Here is a 20,216-nt window from a genome sequence, read left to right on the forward strand (position 1 = left end):
CAAGTGATGTGTGTTATTAAATGGTGTTATCACGGTCGTAGCCAGCTATGAGGTCACCGAGGTCCGGACCTCGGTCATTTTTTATATTCAAAAATAAAATGTCAAGCTCTTTGAATGATTATTTAGCCGTTTAAACCACCTCATATCACATAAGTGTTTGCAATTCATGTTGCTGCGAGAAGCTAGCGCAGTGAACGGGGCTTGAGAACGCGTTGAGTGAGAGCGCGGGTGCAGCAGCCTCCATTTGTTGCCAGATCCACCTATTATACGTGTTTTTTTTGACTCGTTTGTCCAATTTACTGTGACACTTTGGGACGTTTATAAAGTGGAAAGTTGAACGTTAGTTTTATGCCAGTGTCATTATTCTAACGTTATTTTTATAACTTGTTATAAAATAAAAATTCCCTCAGCTAAAAAAAAAAAAAAACCGAACTTTCCATGTAAAACATTATACTGAATAAAAAATCTTTCACAATCATCTACATGTCTGTCTATTTTGAAGTTTAGGCTATATGTAGTGCATTTGTGGGTGTTATATTATATTATTAATTCTTAACACCTTACTTCGGATCTCACTAACTTTCAAACCCTGTTTACGGCCTTGTATGTTATATGTTGTATTCTTCAAATGTTGAATTTTAAATATATTGTATTGATTGCATATTGGCAGCCAAATTTATACTGAATATGTTCTGAAAAGATTTGATTAATTACAGTTTTAATATGAGAAATAAAAAGTCTTTAATTGTAAAGCAGTATTGCTTTTTTTTTTTTGCTTTTTTTTTTTTTTACTCTTAGAGGGCAAACTAGTTGATGACAATGTCTCTTGATTTGCCATGGTGGAAGTGTTTCAGTGTATTTGAGACCATTGCGATAAATTTAATATAGCTATTCAAAATACTGTACAGTTTGTACAATTCATGCCTGATGTTGCCATCTAGGAACAGGGAAACCAAATCAAACAATGTAATGTAATGCTGTAAAGTTGGCTATCTGAATTTTATCATAATTTTACCCATTAAAGCGGTTATCTTTACCATCATCGGAACAGTTGCCCCCCCAGAGATATTTGTCAGGAGCCGCCACTGATGAGATATCTTCACCAAACTCATGATGCGCGTGTAAAAGCTAAATCTGAGTTCACGTGGAAAAAAAGTTCAGCAACTGTTTGTCCTATTGATGTGAAAATCAGTGGGCACTATCTTGCTCCAAAGTGCCACAAGCATCTAAAAGGACATTTGCATCTCCAAGGCCAATGAAATTAGAGCACCTATTAGACAAAGTTAACGGAGGCCGAAACTTGGTGGGCCTGTTTCACTCACGGCCCTAAAGGTCTGTGAGAAATTTGAAAGAAATCGGCGCCTGGTGGTGCGATATTGCATTTTTCAAGGGCATAAATGATTGTATATTGCACGTTTTTTTTTACACATACGCATGATATTTATACAATAGACCCTCCTTGCTCTGAATGACTTTGCCTCTGGAACCACTGCTGTCAATCAAACTGTTAAAAACCTACTTTCGCGAACTAGTCCTAGGTTTTTCACTCAATCTGAAAAAAAAAAAAAAATGCAGTACAATTTGCTGGCTTCTATAGGTCAATAACTGTCAATTTTTTTTTTTTTTAATTTACCCTTTGGGAAGCTAAAACTGGTTTGTTTAGAAAAGGGGCCTGTCCGAATATACCCAAAAGCCTATAAAGTCAAAGAAAAAACTCAAAACTTCATGAAACCTTGCGAGCACATGTGACAGGTGATTCTATAGTAAATGAACTGGATTTTCTAAAAATGCTTTTATTTATTTTTCGTTTAGGTCATTACAGGCTTGATAAATAATATGTAATGTCTTTTTTCATATGTGCTTAAATGCCTTAAAGCGCTTGAACCCTGGTAGTTGCTACATTTATTATTGCACTTGTAATTGTACTAAATACATTAAATTGTAAATTGTAAAAACTGTACATATTTCAATACAAAATACAAAAAAAAAAACTGCTTATAGAAATCCACAGTATGTCAATAATTCAAGCAAATGTACCACTTAAATGAGTCGTTTTATTTGCATATTCTGTGATGTGTAGGTGACATTCAGATTGGCATGGTGAATAAGAAAGGCCAGCTGGAGGTGGAGGTGATAAGAGCACGGGGTCTCATCCAAAAACCAGGGTCCAAATCACTCCCCGGTGAGTCAGTTCTGCTCTATTCTGAACTCGCTGCTGGTGATTCAAACTCCATATGTATCACATTAGTCAGCCACCATATAACTCATCAAGCTGATACAAAAATCATTCCGATTTATCAAAGCATTCAGTATACACTGTTAATATCTGCCTAATTTGATTCATTCCTTACATAGCTCCATATGTCAAAGTCTATCTTCTACACAATGGGGCGTATGTAGCTAAGAAGAAGACAAAAATTGCACGCAAGACACTCGACCCGCTGTACCAGCAAACGCTGCAGTTTGAAGAAAGTCCACAGGGTAAAGTGTTACAAGTGAGTCATTTTTTGCCTTTTTTCAACATGTCGCTTAATTTTGCAGCTCTAGAGGCTCAATCAAGCAGTTGAACGTGATTTCTGTGAGAAAATGTCATTGGAGGGCTGCGTGTCTAGTTTAAACGGATCACATTCGTGAGATTAGATATTATTAACTTTGATTATGTGACCTAAGAGGGCCATCCACTGATGAATCTGTTGATTTTCATCCTATTAGGTAATTGTCTGGGGAGATTATGGGCGAATGGACCACAAATCCTTCATGGGAGTTGCACAAATCCTACTAGAGGAGCTGGACCTCTCCAGCAATGTGATTGGCTGGTACAAACTTTTCCCGCCTTCTTCCCTAGTCGATCCAACTCTTGCCTCTCTAACTCGACGTGCTTCTCAGTCATCCCTGGACGGTTCGGCACCTGCGGGGGTTCGATCGTAGTGGACTAATAATCTAAAGCACAGTCTTTACAGAGAGACGACGGGACAACAATAAGAGCCAGGCAGAAAATGCGATGAAATAACACAAAGCTTTGTTCAAATCTGACAATCACTCCTGTGACTTTGTTTTTGTTTTCCTCTTTGTGGGTAGCCCGTGTTCTGCCAACTTTGTTTGTCCTAAACGAAATCATTTGTTTCTCTCACTGTTTGTCGCGTGAGACTTAGGGCTGTCTAACTACACTAGCACGTGGGAAGCACCGCTTTAGGGCGACGTAGAAAGCAGGGTGATATTCAGTCAAGTCTTCACTGAAATGTACGTTAGCTAGTTTTTAACAGAGCATCAGAATGTATCAACCCAAAAAACAAAGGTGACCTCTGACCAAGGGATTGTGGGGTCTTAATCGAGGCCCTGTTTAAACCCTGTTTGTACTGAAAGTGAAGGTCAGGAACTTGAAAGACGTAGGGCGTCCCCTGGGGAGGTTGTCTGGAAGGGCAGGGCCTTTCTTGGTGCCTAAACCTGGAGGACCCAAAGCCATGGTCCATTTCCTCCAAAAAGTTCCTCTGTTTTCAATGTTTGTGACAGCTAACGGAGGCCGCTCTCGTCTAGAAGTTTTGTTTTTTTATTTAGCTTTTTTTAACATCTCTAGCACGTTTTATGGAAAACAAGAGGTTGTGTTGTCCAGTGTACTGTGAAAATGACAGGAAATGCTAAAAATGAAATCGAAGACAACGTATCTGATAATACACACATTTCTTTGCACATTTTTAGTTACTTTTATTAACTGAAACTATTGCATTATCCTACAGTACGTTGCAATACATCATCTTATTCAGTGAATTCGATTTTTAGATGTTTACACTTATCATTAAATGGTATTAAAAAGTATATTTAGTGTTTTTTTTTTGTGAAAAACACTATGTACTAAGATAAACATATTTGTGTACATTTTCCAATTTAGGAAATCTATACAATTATGTTTTCATCTTAGTAAATCTTCATACATAGAGTTTTTCAGACATATAACTTACTTTTTAACTCTGTTTGATGGTAAGTGTTTGTGTAGAGGTACATTCCTCTTTTTGATATATATGTGGTTTAGCAAAAGCCACTTTCAACTTATATTGTACCACTCTGAGGTCACACAAGTGACCCAAGCCCTTGCACATATGACTTTATTTTGAATTCAAAGTGCAAGCACAAAGCTTGATTTTTAAATTTAAAAAGTCTGATTAAAAAATAGATTAAAAATATTAAAAAAGAATAAAATCAAGCCAACTAGCTTGTTAATTTCACTTCCACTTTGTGTACTTGACAGAAAACAGAGAAAAGAGTCATGCAAATGCAAAATCCTCTTGTGTATCTCTGTAAATGTTGAAGTGACCAATCTGATTTTGCCATCACGAGCATAAACACCAATCATTTATCAGGCCACTGGCCCCTCCCTCCAGTGTGGCGGAGCAGCATGACTCGGATCAGTTCCCAGCTGCATGCACATTTTTGTAAAACAGACTACACAAATGTTAAAAAGTAACAGAAATAGATATGTGTTAGTTCAACATACTGTAGGCCAGCTTGTATGTTGCATGTACCTGTACAGTTTGCTTGTACTTGAATATAAGAGATAAACCAAGAAAAAGAAGCCATTTGCTTTCACTCAGACTTTTCAGATCAGCTAAAAAACTAGTTCATGTCCTCCATTCGGTGCTGAATGTTGCAACATTTTTTTTCTTTCCATTTTTTTTTCTTCTCAACTTTTGGATTATTGCTTTTTAGTCTTTTCTATCCCTTAGGGGAAAATGTGCTGTACTGTAACACTGAACAAAAACTAACCTCCCTCATGTTTTACAGATTTTACTGTATCATAATTTACCTCAAAACCACAGAAATTAACCTAGAAAATGTGTATACATCCCATCAAGTTATTCAAGACGAGTATACAATATCAAAAAAGGAATTGTCTAAAATATATCATACATACATAACAGTATCCATGTTAAATAAAAATGTAGATGCACAGAGACTTATTAGCGCATGTGTTGTAAATATGAGATGACCATGTGGTTAAGCCATATTTGCAAAGGGGCCAAGGCTTACTTTTGAGAACAACCATCCCGATACGAGGGACCGCTGAGCGGACACCTTTCTTATCATATGGGTCCAAATCTAGAGCTCTCACTGTCACTTTTAGAGGGCCGAACCACTCCGCTCTGAAGCTGTAGCCAGATCGTCATTTTCTCTGTGCTTTCGAGCCAAATTCTTCACCTCTGCTATCCGAAAAGTTTGATTGTTTTTCTTCATGAGAGACAGGTGTTTCTTTTACTTGATCAGTATTCTTGGGTAGAGGAGAAAAACAATGCTGACTGTTTACAACTTCTAGTATGTGTTCCACTGAGATGATGAAAAAGAAAAAGTATTCACTGCAACATTTCTGTTTGTATACAGGTGTGGCTCATACGATGTGTATGTTTTATATTTAAAAAAATGAAAAAAAAAAAGTTCATTTTTATTATTTCCAAATAAAAAAAAAGTGTGTGAAAGAAATTTCAACCTGAGGTGTGTTCTTTTCTTTTTCATGAAAGACTATCCACCTTTTTCTTAAAGGTGCCATAGAATGCATTGAGAGAATATTTTAAATTGTTCTCTGATATCTACATAGAAGGTATTTGGCATAGGAAAGGGCAAAAAATCCTCAGAAATGGTTTTACAGGTCCATTTACAACCCTAGAATTTGCCCCTAGAATGAAATGCTCTGTTATTTGGAAGCTTCATGAATATTAATGAGCTCTGCTCTGATTGGCTGTTTCACAGAGCTCAATAGCTCGCACATGGATAAAAATATATATTTAATTAGGAGCTCTAGCCGCTTTTAATATGCGGTTTGTTGAATCCTAAGTACTGCTCACTGCAGAGCCAAATGGCCTCCAGCTCCACCTCTCTTGATGTCCAGCTCCACCTCTGAGTGAACAAATGGGTGGAGTTAAGGTTAGGGATAGGGTAAGGGGTAGGGTTAGGGTGTGGTTAGGTGTCTATCTCCACCCATTACCTCCAGCAAGGGGGAGCTGGAGCTCCAGCTCCTCCCATATGGCTCTGCAGCAAGCACCCTCTCGTTGAATCTGCCGTTTTGAATCGCTTATATTTTAGTTTAATTACTGTGATGCATGTGCTCTGTGTAAAGTTACAACGCAGAGGGAGTGATTCTTACCACACAAGTTGAGCAGCTCGTCAGTGGTTCTCCAGATCTGTAAATCATTCGCCATCATCAACGCAGTTATTTCTGTTTATGTGGTAAGTGAAATCCTATGTATAGCAATGTAACAGGCTAGCGCTAGCATTAAGCTAACCGTGTCCCTTGAGTGACTCGCGTTGTTTAACTGATGTACTGAGGTTAGTGATGATTGGGCGATGCAAATATTGGAGGCGTAACTATTAACGATCTCGGGAAAGTTTCGTAACAGTTGGTGTTATGTTGGAATTGACCTATTTTTCGGTGGTCTTTTGCAAATACTAGATTTATATAAGAAGGAGGAAACAATGGTGTTTGAGACTCATGGTATGTCATGTCCATGTACTGAACTGTTATTATTTAACTATGCCAAGGTAAATTCAGTTTTCCATTCCATGGCACCTTTAACGTAATAGCGGGAGTGACCATTTGTACATTTTATGTAAATGACTTCCAGTCTTATCCACGTCCAGCTATTTTTAGTAGTACAAAACAGCTAGTTTTGATATTGCAAATTTCCTTATAGTGGCTAATAAACTGGAAAATCATGAGCTTACTTCCACATGGAAGAAAAAGGTGGATATATTACCCCAGATTTGAGAATTTAGTGTTAGCTCTGGCTGATTTCCTCTATAACATCTGTATGCAATCTGTCTTGTATATGACCCCATCAATGACCTTTCTGAGGACCACAGGAGGTTTCCTTCCATTTTCCACCAATCATGTTTATCTTCATGGTTCAAAAGTACAATAGCAAAAACTTTCAATTTGAATAATTTCTCATGATAATACTATGTGCGTAAGTGTAGGCTTTGTGAGTGGAAAAAATAAATACACTTCCAGTCAAAAGTTTTTGAACAGTAAGATTGTTTGTTTTTTAAAGAATTCCCTTCTGCTCACTAAGCGTGCATTTATTTGATGCATAATAAGGCAAAAGCAGTGATATTGTGAAATATTTGTACTATTTAAAATAACTGCTTTCTATTTGAATATATTTTAAAATGGAATTTATTCCTGTGATCAAAGCTAAATTTGCAGCATCATTACTCCAGTCTTTAGTGTCACATGCTCATTCAGAAATCATTATAATATGCTGATTTGGTGTTCAAAAAACATTTTTCATTATTAGTTGAGTAAATGTTTTTAGGATTCTTTGAGTGGGGGGTGAGTGAGTAATAATTCACTATTATCTACGACTTTTCCCTCAATAAATTCCTAATTTGCTGCTTATTAATAGTTAGTAAGGTAGTTGTTAGGTTTAGGTATTGGGTAGGATTAGGGATGTAGAATAAGGCATTAATATGTGCTTAATTAGTACTAATAAATGGCCAATATTCTAGTAATATGCATGCTAATAAGTCGTCGTTAATAGTGAATAAGTGTTACCTATTCTAAAGTGTTACCATAATAATAAATGTCTTTGAACAGCAAATCAGAACATTGTATGATTTCTAAAGGATTGTGTGACTGTGAGTAGTGATGATAAAAAAAAAAAAAACAGATTTGAAATCACAGGTATAAATTACATTTTAAAATATATTCAAATAGACAACAACTATTTTAAATAGTATAAATATTTCAGAATTTTACTGTTTTTGCTGAACTTTGGATTAAATAAATACAGGCTTGGTGAGCAGAAGAGACTTCTTTAAAAAACATAAACAAATCTAATATATATGTGATGTTTAATCTTATATTAACCACCTTATTTTGCAACGCGGAATGTAAGGATATTTTCTAGTTACTATAGTTAATAATTAGAATAATTACAATGTGCAGTAAAAGGTGAAACTATTTAAAAATGTAAAAGTTACTTTAAATAGCGCTGATATGGGATCATTTCTCCCATACGGTGTGCTTTTGCTGTTCCACATTTAAAGAACAGAATGTAAAATATAACATTCAAACTACAGTTAATCAGCAATTAACTGGCCAGCAATTATTGTAATAAATTATTAAAATGTATAACATTTAAACAAATGGGACAACTAATGTGGTTTGAACTGTGTACTTGAAAACAACACACAGTACAAAACCACTGCTTGAGAAAACATTGTAATACCACTTTTGACTCAAAACTTTGTAGTTACTCAAATATATATTACCAGTCAAAAGTTTCTAAACAGTAAGTAATTTTTAATGTTTGTTAAAGAAGTCTCATTTATTTGATCCAAAGTACAACAAACATTTTTTTTAATATTTTTACTATTTAAAATATCAGTTTTTTTTTTATTTGAAATTTTTTTAAAATGTAATGTATTCCAGTGATTTCAAAGCTGAATGTTTTACATCAGTCACATAATCCTTGAGAAATAATTGTAATATTCTGATTGTTACTCAAAAAACATTATGTCGAAAACAGCTGTGTAGAATTTTATATATATTTTTTTAGCTTCTTTGATGACTAGAAAGTTCAGAAGAACGGCATTTATCTAAAAATCGAAATGTTTTCTAACATAAATGTCTTTATTATCACTTTTGATCAATTTAAAATAAAAAATGAAATTAAAATAAAAAATATACACTACCGTTCAAAAGTTTGGGGTCAGTACATTTTTATTGTTTCTTTTTTTTTTAAAGAAATTAATACTTTTATTCACCAAGGATGTATTAAGTTAATAATTAAAATTAAAATAAATAATTTACATTGTTATAAAAAATTATATTTTGAATAAACACTGTACTTTTTAAACTTGTTATTCATGAAAGAATCCTGAAAAAAAAAAATCACAGGTTCCAAAAATATTTGGCAGCACAACTGTTGATATTATCCAACATTGATCATTCTAATAATAAATCTGTATTTTAGAATGATTTCTGAAGGATCATATGACACTTAAGACTGGAGTAACAGCTCATAAAAATTCAGCTTTTCATCACAGGAATAAATTCTATTTTAAAGTATGTTAAAGTAAAAAAAAAACATTATTTTATATTGTAAAAACATTTAGCAATATTACTGTTTTTTTCTGTATTTTTAATCAAATAAATGCAGCCTTGATGAGCATAAGAGACTTCTTTAAAGACTATTACAAGTCTTACTGACCCCAAACTTTTGAACGGTAGTGTATACTGACTCCAAGCTTTTAAATAGTATAATGTTACAAAAGCTTTTTATTTCAGATAAATGCTGATGTTTGCATCTATCTATTTATTAAAGAATACTGATAAAATTTTACTCAACTGTTTTACATATTTATGATAATAATAACAATAAAAAACTGTTTCTTGAACAGCAAAAAAAGCAAGCAAGTTATTTTAAATAATAAAAATATATATATCACTGTTTTTGCTGTATTTTGAATCAAATAAATGCATTCTTGGTGCGAAGAAGAGAATTCTTTAAAAACATCAAAAATCCTACTGCTCAAAAACCTTTGACTGGTACAGTAGTGTATTCATATATTTTGTGAGTTACCTCGGTTTGTGCTATTGCCACACCAATTCTGACTGAATGGCGCCGTGTGGGGTTTCCTTACACTCACCAGCAGAGGGCAGACGTTTGTTAGAATCTTCTTCAGAGAATCAGCTCATGTAATTGCACATTGGAGAATCATAAACTCAGCACTCAGCATCCTGTCAGGTCTCGCCTTATTTGCAATGCTCAGACTTAACCCTGCGGTCAAAGAAGATTTATGCAATTACGAAATAATTTGAGTTGCCATCGTTTTAGACCGCAGATTTTAAAGTGAATTAATAGCAAGAATTAGTCATTCATTTTAAAATCAAGAACCAGTATATCCACGTCAGGATAGGCTACTACAGAAATACAATTATTAATATATCTACCATCAAAAATAATCAATAAACTCTGCAACTATGCAATTCACTTAACCTGTTTTGTCTCTTGTCGTCTATTGCAGTGCAACATAATTGCATGTCCTTCCTTGTTGCCTCGCCAGCTCGCGTCACAGCAATTAGCCTGATACATGTCCCTGTGTTCAGCCAGTGACCCCAGTGCTCCACTCATGACTGATGGCAAGTGATGGTGCTGGTTGCAGGAACAGAGGTCATGGCAAGCAGAAGTGATTTCCATTGTGGGCTTTACTGGATCATTTTCTCAAGTTTCCCACCCTATAAAACACATAAGAGAGTGAATCTCATTAACACCAAGTCCTGTAGCACGCAGATGGTGAAGTGTATATTTAAATTCTTAGCCCTTGATGAGCCAGAATGAATGTGAGTCTGAGGGTAATTATGCCTCTAATGTAGACGATTGGAACTCCATCGCATACTGTTTTCATACATGCTGGATTCTGAGTCATTGGATAAAAGGTTGAGAAGCAAATGGAATGCAGTCTATTATGAGTCACATGCAAATGATCAATTTTCAGAAAAATGAAAGAAAAGGGATTGGGGAAACGTACCTATTTAGACAATTACAGAAGGTGCTAAGATTGCTGAGTCTTGGAACAATGTAAAATGTTTTTGAATAATAAAACAAAAATAAAACAAAACAAACAAACAAACACTTTTGGCGAAAAACAGAACAACTGAATATGGTTTCCCCATCCTGCTAGTGGTAAAGCCCAAGATGTTGCTCCTGCTGCAGCACACAAGGATGCTCACTATCTCAGGTAGGTAAAGCACTAAAGCGAAAGTACCGTGGCCAAGGAAAGAACACAAAGCCACCGTTTCCAATCAGTTACAGCTGTTTGGGATTCATGACGGAATATCTCAACTTCCAGTAAGTGTGAGTGAAGCCAGTAAAACTGATGAAAGAAGCGCCTGTGCTGCAGTCTGTTCTATGAGTGACAGTTAAACTTAAGCGCGCCTAATTTGACAATCAAATAAACTCAAATTGCTCTTTTGTATATTACTAACGATGTCGGAGTTCCCTGAAGATAAGAAAGATGAATAAGCATATAGTCCAACATTTTCTCTCCTCACAGATGGATCGTTATGATACAGCAGGAGAGCAGAGTTTAACTGTAGGGGAGGGCGAGCATGCCCACACAGAAAACAGTGTTAGTGTGGATTTTATGTCGGGTTTAGTCACATGGGCTGTTGTTATACGGAAGCTCTGGATAAAAGCGAAAATGCGTTAGGTTAAATCTTTAGTAGAGCCTTTATTTGAAAGGACACTTTCAAACTGAAAGGACATTTTGTAAATTTCCTTCCGTGAATATATCAAAACGTAATTTTTGATTAGTAAGATGCATTGCTAAGAACTTCATTTGGACAACTTTATTTTATTTATTTTTTTGCACCCTCAGATTCCAGATGTTCAAACAGTTGTATCTCGGCCAAATATTGTCCTATCCTAACAAACCATCAATGGAACCCCCCCCCCTCCCCCCACCCAAACATTTACACTATGATTGTTTTTGTGGTCCATGGTCACACGTTTTAATAGAATCTCGATTTATTCAGAGTGCGAACTATGCAAATTACTTATTCTAAGAATTTCTGTTGTAACTGTTAGGGTTCTATTGGTTCGCGCAATTCATCTTTTAAACTGTTAGGGCTTTATTTTATTATTATTATTAGCCTTTTATTGTTGTTGTTTTGCAAATGTAGCGAATCCGGAAAGTGAAATAATACACTGTTGCTATGGTTACCTCCTCAAGCGAAGACTGTTCTAAAGGTGTATTTTGAAATGTCCTTATATAATATGTAGAATAAAAACTTTGTAAGAACACTGTGTGACAATTTGATTTGACACCATCTGAGAGTTTAAAGCCCTGACTACAGCTCTATAATGCCTCTTTTTTTACACGACGATTCCTGAAAGGAAACCCTGTGATCTGTCACTGGGGAACCACACTGTATCAGTTTAACTTTAGGAACTGCCATTTCAAGAACGAGTTGTTATGCAAATAAACATTTTACTATGTAAACACGTGCGTGAAAGCTCAACAGTCAGCTTACCAGCCGGGGAAACGACGCAGAACTTCGTATCTACATCTTATTGAATTATTACCAAAAGTGTGAGACCACCACAGACTCGTGTCGGAGAGGATAGTGGGTGCTGCCTGGGAACATTTACATGAATATTACGGAAACGCTTTATATGTGCTTCAGCATAAGCACACAGAATGGCACAGTTGATTTCCTGTGCGCAGTAGCCTGACGCCAAGCGTGTGAGTGGAGCGACATCAAAAGCGCGCGCTGGAGTAACACGAGCTGTAAGCGCAAGACTCAACAGCAGTCATATAAAGTCACTTTGACTGGCTCTTCTCGTGGGTCAGCGCCAGCGGTGACTTATACACCTCCCATTTACTGAAGTGCGTCCGTAGCAGGAGCGAAGAAAGTAGCGTTCGCGCATCACGACCGGAGGTAAATTGTATATTGTATATTGAGACTTTTTGACATTTCGCGTTGGTAGTTTCTTGGCTCTCCCGTCGCATCTAACGTTACCAGAGGTATAACAATACGCATGCCACGCGTGTTTGGGTCCGCGTTGGTGATGCCATGCCCCGCAACCACAGCGGAGATGAGGCCGGCTCCGGCCTCTGGATGAACACCTCTCCGGGGCACCACGCCGAAAGTTACGGATTGCATAATGTGGAATGTGGTAATAGGATGAAGAACAATTGTTCACGGCCGGGGGACGGACTGTTGTCCGCATCTCATGCCGGCACAGGTGCATCGGTCACGGAAAGAGACCGGGGGAAGCAGGGCGCTCGGCTGAGTCTGCTCGGGAAGCCACTGGTGTATGGCGCGCAAAGCGGCCGGAGAAACGCGCGCTACCGGAGGATTCAGAACTACCTGTACAACGTGCTGGAGAGACCAAGATCCTGGGCTTTTATCTACCACGCTTTTGTGTAAGTGCCGCGTTTATACCTTCACAGTGTGCTTATGTGATACTGAAAGCGTTCTCAAAGTTTTTCATTTAGAACCTGTACCTGTTGCTTTGAAGATTTTTACCGTACTATTGCCACGTATGAATGGAAACATCACTGATGTGGAATATTGGTGCTTACAGCAATATATAAAAGCATGTGTTTGTTTCAAACACATAGATTAATTAATTAAATAGCAAATTATATTATTTTAGGGTGAATATTCTCCTTTAGTTCACTTAATAACAGATAACATAGTGTTCAGATGACAGACTTTACAAAACATCACAGCTACAAGAGAGTTTTATTCTTCTTTTGGGATTGGTTGTTAAATTTTCCATCAAAGCAGGAATTGTTGTCCTAAAAAAAACGGACATGATAAAAGTTTATTCAGATTCAGAATAAGACTGATAGCTTGATTAGTATGTGCTCTTAGGATGAAGGGGAAGCCCTGAAAGTCTTGAGGAGCTTCTCATTTGTGTTTAACTGTGTACCATGAACACACACAGCAGGCGCAAACAAAGACAAAAATAGGAACAATTTTGAATACTAAATGGGTCTTTGAAACTAACATTTTTACAGTTGTTGTTCCAAACCCACAATGTTCTTTACTATAGCACAAAGAGGGAAGTTTGCAGTTTGTCCTGGTTGCTCTTTTCCACTCATGTACAATGAACTGGGATTGGAGCTTCTAGTATCATGAAAGAAGTCCTGTTTGTTATATTCCAAGTCTTCATTCATTAAACAGGCTAATTAAGATAAGTTACTAAAGTTGGAAAGATAATCAGGTCATAACCTAAATTTTGGACCATTCCTAACTCAAATCTATCAGGTTTTGCTTTAGAAGACTTGAAATGCCAAAACATGTTTGAAATTACCTGGTGCTGAACCTGATAAAGGGAGTGAAACTAGATACATAATCAATGATTTTCCATTATGAAAATAATAAATGTATTTATTTCAGTTGCTTTTACGTCTTCATTTCTAGCAAAAATGATGAGAAGTGACCCAGGCTAACGTCATGGTCAGTCAAACTCTGTGAACTCCCATGTCTTCTTCTAAAGAATTCAAATTTCGCATCCATGAAGTCATTTTCTATGTCATTTGATGGCTTGAGGTTTTGTGCAAATCTTGTGTCCATGCACAGCCTGTTGAAAGACAAGGACAGGCTTCAACACCTGCAGATGTTATCTAACACTTTAAGCAGGAGCTCTTGTTTTCATTTTTTTATGCTTTGTTTATTTTTGCAGTTGTTTATAAATTCTCCTATGAAATGGTCAATTAGATTTTATGGTTTAGTTTCGCTCTTGCATTATTTGTCCTCAGATTAGGGCTGGGCAATTTGGCTTAGAATCAAAATCTCGATTAATTGAACATTTTAACCCGATTACGATTAATGAACGATTATTTTATTTATTAATAAAATTATATTTAATTATATTTATATAATATTTATTTTTTTGCCCTCATAGTTCACTGACAAGTTTTGTACAGTAAATATGCTCACATATTACAAGCGAGAGATTTTTGGATGAAGGGTGCATTACTTGATTTTAAAATAATTGAAGGAAACACACTATCTACTATCTATGATTATTAATTGAACATCAGTGTTGAACAACTGAAATTAAAGCAAGCATTGCTTAAAACGAAAAGTCACATTTTTCTTAAATTAGTGAAAATAAATAACTTGCACTATTGGAAACAAAATAAATAATTTTCAATGTTTTTCATATTAAAAGTAGAAAATAAGCAGTATCTCCTCTAAATAAAATTACCCTTGTATATCCTGTAAATACTTTTTACTGTATAAATACTGTTTAAGCTCTCCATCGACATGAATAACGGAACGGAGCGCTTGTGTTTTTTAAAGGGAAAGTAATTGAAATAATCTTCCTGGAAAAATTTTAACGATTATAGGTTCTGAATGTCGATTTCGATTATTTTTCGATTAATCGCCCAGCCCTACCTCAGATGATCCTATTATAAGTTGAGACAGGTTATGTTTTCTCTGGTTTGTTGGTGTATGTTCCACAAGGATCCGGGCAAGTCTCAATACAATTCATTCCTCACCAAGTGTTCTTTGCAAGCCCAAACACTGCGTCCTTCAGATAATGAGCATAATAGGAAGGAAGAGTGTTGTTGTGTTATGTCTATGAGAGAGGTGAGTCTTGCTGAAATGGGTTATGAACGTCATCATGAATATGCAAAGTATTATTAATTATTGTTAGACATTCAGTATATATAATTATTATTATTATAGACATTTTATTATCTTATGATATTCTATTCTGTCTACTATTCTGAACTATTACATAAATGTGACCCTGGACCACAAAACCAGTCATAAGGTTAAATTTTACAAAACTGAGATGTATACATCATATGAAAGCTAAACAAATAAGCGTTCTATTGATGTATGGTTTGTTAGGATAGGACAATATTTGGCCGAGATACAACTATTTGAAAATCTGGAATCTGAGGGTGCAAAAAAATCTAAATGCTGAGAAAATCACCTTTAAAGTTCTTCAAATTAGGTTCTTAACTATGCATATTACTAATCAAAAATTACATTTTGATATATTTATAGTAGGAATTTTACAAAAAATCTTCATGGAACATGATCTTTACTTAATTTCCTAATGATTTTTGGCATAAAAGAAAAATCTATAATTTTGACCCATACAATATATTTTTGGCTATTGCTACAAATATACCCCAGCGACTTAAGACTGGTTTTGTGGTCCAGGGTCACAAATGGTTCACAAAAACAGCTGAAGTTGCTGAAGATTGTGGTTTTGTTGTTGCCATGAGTTTGCTTGTGTTTGTTTCCTGCTGATTGCACACGTAACATCTCACACCTACCTATTAAGAAATGATGAGTGAAGTAATTTGTTGATTTCATCCTGCAGGTTTCTCAAGCATGGCTGTAATTTTGTGTAAATTACAGAACATGAAATATATTTTGTAATTTAAAAATGGCTGTAGGATGGGCCTACTTTATCCAGGGTGAATGCTAAACTACGCAAATTACAGTAATAATTTATTACAGTGTGTTGTACAGTATGTCTTTCTTCCAAAACCCTTTCCTTCACTTTAAAGACACATCACAACACACAGTGGTGCATTTGAAGCTTGCTGGATTAACTGTGTTTTATCCCTGCAAATGTATCACTGAAAAGACAGAGACCGAGAGAGAGTAGGGGAAGAGAATCTCAAACAGACGATTTAAAATTTGAAGAGAATGAAACCCCTCTGTACTGTCATATACGCATCTTATATACAGTATAACTTGACTTAAAAGTGCATTTTTAGATAGAATTGTATCATTGTAATACTATACTGCTTTTTTATTTCACCTTAAATGGAAATACTTAGAAGTAGTCATTATTGCCACCTTTACACAAGCTCTGTCACTCATGCAATTTGGTGTTGCAAAATATTACATCCTAATGAAATCATTAAACCCCCAAGCTTCCCAGCATTGTCAACTTCCACTTCCCTCTGCCCTGATGCTTTTCAGCAGATGCTGGCCTCGAAGCCTCATAAAAGTGTGACACTTGAAGGTGATTGACAGCTGCTGGAGGAGAAAGAGTCAGCAGGCACTTGAAGGGAAAGTGACACAGGCCATGTTGCCCTTGTTTGTGTCAGTCAGGCAAAGAGCAGAGCCTTTTCTCCGAGGGGCTTTTAAAAATAGTACTTATAATTGCATTATTATTGAAAGAACACTAAAAATGTTCTTCTTTTTATCATTTTTTGGTTGCTTTTTATCTGAGTTAGCTGATGTGCAGCATATTCTGAGCCTGGCCTCATGACGAAAACGTATCTGTGGGAACGTTTTCGTGAGACGCGAAATACGTACCAATAAGTACACATCATTGCGGTTTCCAACATATCCACAAAGTGGTGTTTTTTTTCTCAGGAACAGATGAGCGTACATATGGTACGTTTAATTGGACGTTGGTTTTGTACGTGTCACCGCAGTTCTGACTTGAAATGTCCATTGAGTGGTGTTTAAAAAAAAAAGTTTCATATGCATTACGCCTAGACTTACCCGACAGTATGAACAAAAGCGAATGTGGCGTAAAAATGAAATCACAAGCAACATTAGCTTGTTTTTCGGTCTCCTATCTTGCAGCCCTTTCATCGTGAGTTGTGTTTTTTCACAGGATTTGTACTAAAGGATTCCACATCCTAAGTCCAATTCTGTCCTGCCTGAACTACAGAGCAAGCTTGTTACATCTGGAAAGATACACATATGGAGCTGTAATTATTACTGTGTATGAAATACACAACTGCAGTGATATATGTGACCCGGGACCACAAAACCAGTCTTAAGTAGCACTGGAATATTTGTAGCAATAGCCAAAAATACATTGAATAGGTCAAAATTATCAAATTTTCTTTTATGCTAAAATCATAAAAGAAGATCTTTTGTAAATTTCCTACAATAAATATATCAAAACTTAATTTTTGATTAGTAGTATTCATTGCTAAGAACTTCATTTGTACAACTTTAAAGGCAATTTTCTCATTTTTTTGCTACCTCAGATTCCAGATTTTCAAATTGCTGTATCTCAAACAAATATTGTCATATCCTAACAAACCATAATCAATGGGAAGCTTATTTATTCAGCTTTCAGATGTTGTAGTAGTCTCAATTTCGAAAAATTGACCTTTATGACTGGTTTTGTGGTCCAGGGTCACATATACTTATTGATACATATTCCACGTCTCGCAAAAACGTTCTCACAGGTACATCTTTATCAAGAGACCAGGTTGGAGCCTTATTCTGCATTTGGCTTGTCTTTTGAGTGGCACCGGTTTTCCCACTCTTTGGAGAGGGTAAGACTTGACAGATGTTTTAGAGCCTGTTGACCTTCTTAGTTTTCACTGTTGCACTGTGCTAGTGGATCTTCAGGCCGTTTCACAATTGAATTTAAGTCAAAGAGACACAGGAGTGTGAGGCCTACCGCTGTCATATCTGAAGTTTGTAGGCAGAGCTGTCATTCAACTCTTAGTGGCTATGTTGCTCTTTTTTGTTGCTGTAACATCGAACCATACTCTTCCCACGCACACTCACACTCACACTCAGACACATATACCACATACTTACTCATATGCAGATCGCTGCATCACTCATTCCTCTCGACAGCTGTTTTCAAGTAAAGTAATGCAAACTTAAAGACTTAGAGACGTCCCTCTTATTAGAATCTGCAAATTATTTTTTTTACCAAAATAAAAGGGATCATACAAAATGCATAATAAGATAAGATATTTCACATATAAGATGTTTACTTAAAGTCCACAAGAGAAAGTAATAGTTGAATTTATGAAAATGACTCAAAATTCAAAATTTTACAACCAATTGATTCTTAGTACTGTGTTCTTACCTGAATGTTCCACAGCTGTGTTTTTTTTTTTTTTTTTTTTTTTTTTAGTGATAGTTGCTCTTGTCTCTCTTGTTTGTCCCAAACAGTTAAACTGCCTGCTGTTCTTTAGAAAAAATCCTTCAGGTCCCACAAATTCTTTAGTTTTCCAGCATTTTTGTGTATTTGAACCCTTTCCAACAATGACTGTATGATTTTGAGATTCATCTTTTCACACTGAGGACAAATGAGGGACTCATATGCAACTATTATAGAAGGGTCAAATGCTCGCTGATGCTCCAGAAGGAAAAACCATGCCTTAAAAGCCTGGGGGTGAAAACTTTTGAACAGAATGGAGATGTGTACATTTTTAAAAATTTTCTAAATATCATTCATTTAGCACTGCCCTTCAGAGGCCACATAAGATAGATACATGTTTCCCAGAAGACAAAATAAGTTAAACTTAACCTGATCTTCAGATTCAAAAAGTTTTCACCCTCAGCGCTTAATGTTTAGTTTAGCATCAGTGAGCGTTTAAATGTAGGGAAGAAATGGATTTTATGGATGGGAGTTTATTAGTTAACATTATCTAATAGCTTTGATATACTGCCATACATCTAGGGTGTTTTCCTGCATATGGTCTGAGATGCTGGTATAGGCTTGTATGAATGGATGTATTATCCAAAACCCTTTGTTACCTAAGTGAAATCAAATTCCTTACATTAAGAGCAGATGCATGTTTCTACAAGTAAATTTTGGTTTCATTTAAACTTCTTCTGTTGCCAAAAAACATGTGAAAGCATCTTTAGTGGGTTCTCTTTTCTTATAACATACAGAAAAGAGATTCTCAGACAGTCAAACACAGTCAGTGAAGGAGTTGTGAGTGATAGAGAGAGTTTGTGAAGTAATTTGGTCATCAGACTTTCAGTCTCACATTGAACAGTAATACATTGACAAACATTTTAGAAGGTCTAGGTTTGATAAGACACTCTCTTTAATGTCTTACAAACATACACATGGCCCCAAACACACTCATTTCACACACCAGAAACAGGAAGCTGCTTGTCACATTGTGAAACCGCTTGAAGACACAACACTACCGATGTTCACTCAGATAAAAGTCAAACTGTACTTCTCCTTCTTATGAGGAACTTCCTCTGAGTAGGCAAACAGTCACAATGAGTTGTCTCTATGTTTTATAAAGATAATGAGTTTAGTAAATAAAGATTTTTGAACTTTCTGTGTTCTTCCCTGAGTCCCCTCTGTTGACCACAATGAAACCCTATGCACCTGCAGGTGTAGGTAGTATTTGAGTTGAGAAGAGAAACAGTCTGCATTTTGGCAACAGATACTTTCGAAACAACTAAAGTTAGTTCAGATGAATCATAATGCAAAAAGTGATTCGTGAAACTTGTAAACATAGTAGTAAAATGTCCAATGAGCGATGCTTAAAACAAATGCAGTTTTATCTGAATCAGATGAGTGTGATTCTGCCAATGTTTTATTATGTTGGCTGTTGTATTTATTGTGCCAGTTTAGAAGTGAAATGTCCAGTGAGTGCTGCTAAAATGTTAATCGCGTTTGAAAATATTGTTTCACCTACCTTAACACCAATAGTCTTTGAGCTCTTTTATCAAGGCTTGTGACCTGAGCGCTCCACATCAGACCATATTGCCGTACCAGGTGAGCTACTGAGCATGTTTACATTGAAAAGTCATGCAGAAGGAACTGATTATGTGATGCAGATATCAAAATGTGTTCATTTACAAATCATGTTCTATCGTAAAAGTGTTTTGAGGTCATAAGATAGTATTGTGCAAGAAACCATATGAAAAGTCTTTATTAAACATGCTATAATATATACTATAATATGTTTTCAGGCATGTAGGAATGCTAAGTTCAAATAGGCCA

The 20,216-nt window shown here is 35.9% G+C and overlaps 2 protein-coding genes across 8 annotated transcripts in view; both read left to right on the plus strand.

Moving 5' to 3' along the window:
- rims1b (regulating synaptic membrane exocytosis 1b) overlaps positions 1-5,469 on the plus strand; it is a 95,585-nt gene extending 90,116 nt beyond the window's left edge. For all 7 annotated transcript variants that reach the window (XM_073842219.1, XM_073842223.1, XM_073842220.1 and 4 more), the window contains 3 exons: positions 2,081-2,182; positions 2,356-2,495; positions 2,713-5,469. In XM_073842219.1, coding sequence (XP_073698320.1) covers positions 2,081-2,182; positions 2,356-2,495; positions 2,713-2,928 — 458 coding nt within the window. In that variant the 3' untranslated portion in view covers positions 2,929-5,469. The remainder of the gene's footprint in view (positions 1-2,080; positions 2,183-2,355; positions 2,496-2,712) is intronic.
- A 6,744-nt stretch (positions 5,470-12,213) lies between these two features.
- The window catches only part of kcnq5b (potassium voltage-gated channel, KQT-like subfamily, member 5b), a 147,413-nt gene continuing 139,410 nt past the window's right edge, over positions 12,214-20,216 (plus strand). Inside the window, exon 1 of the mRNA XM_073842231.1 lies at positions 12,214-12,918. Within this exon, the coding sequence (XP_073698332.1) occupies positions 12,566-12,918 (353 nt within the window). The 5' untranslated portion in view covers positions 12,214-12,565. The remainder of the gene's footprint in view (positions 12,919-20,216) is intronic.

This window comes from Garra rufa, chromosome 6 (genome assembly GCF_049309525.1).
Source record: "Garra rufa chromosome 6, GarRuf1.0, whole genome shotgun sequence".
Classification (NCBI taxonomy): Eukaryota; Metazoa; Chordata; class Actinopteri; order Cypriniformes; family Cyprinidae; genus Garra; species Garra rufa.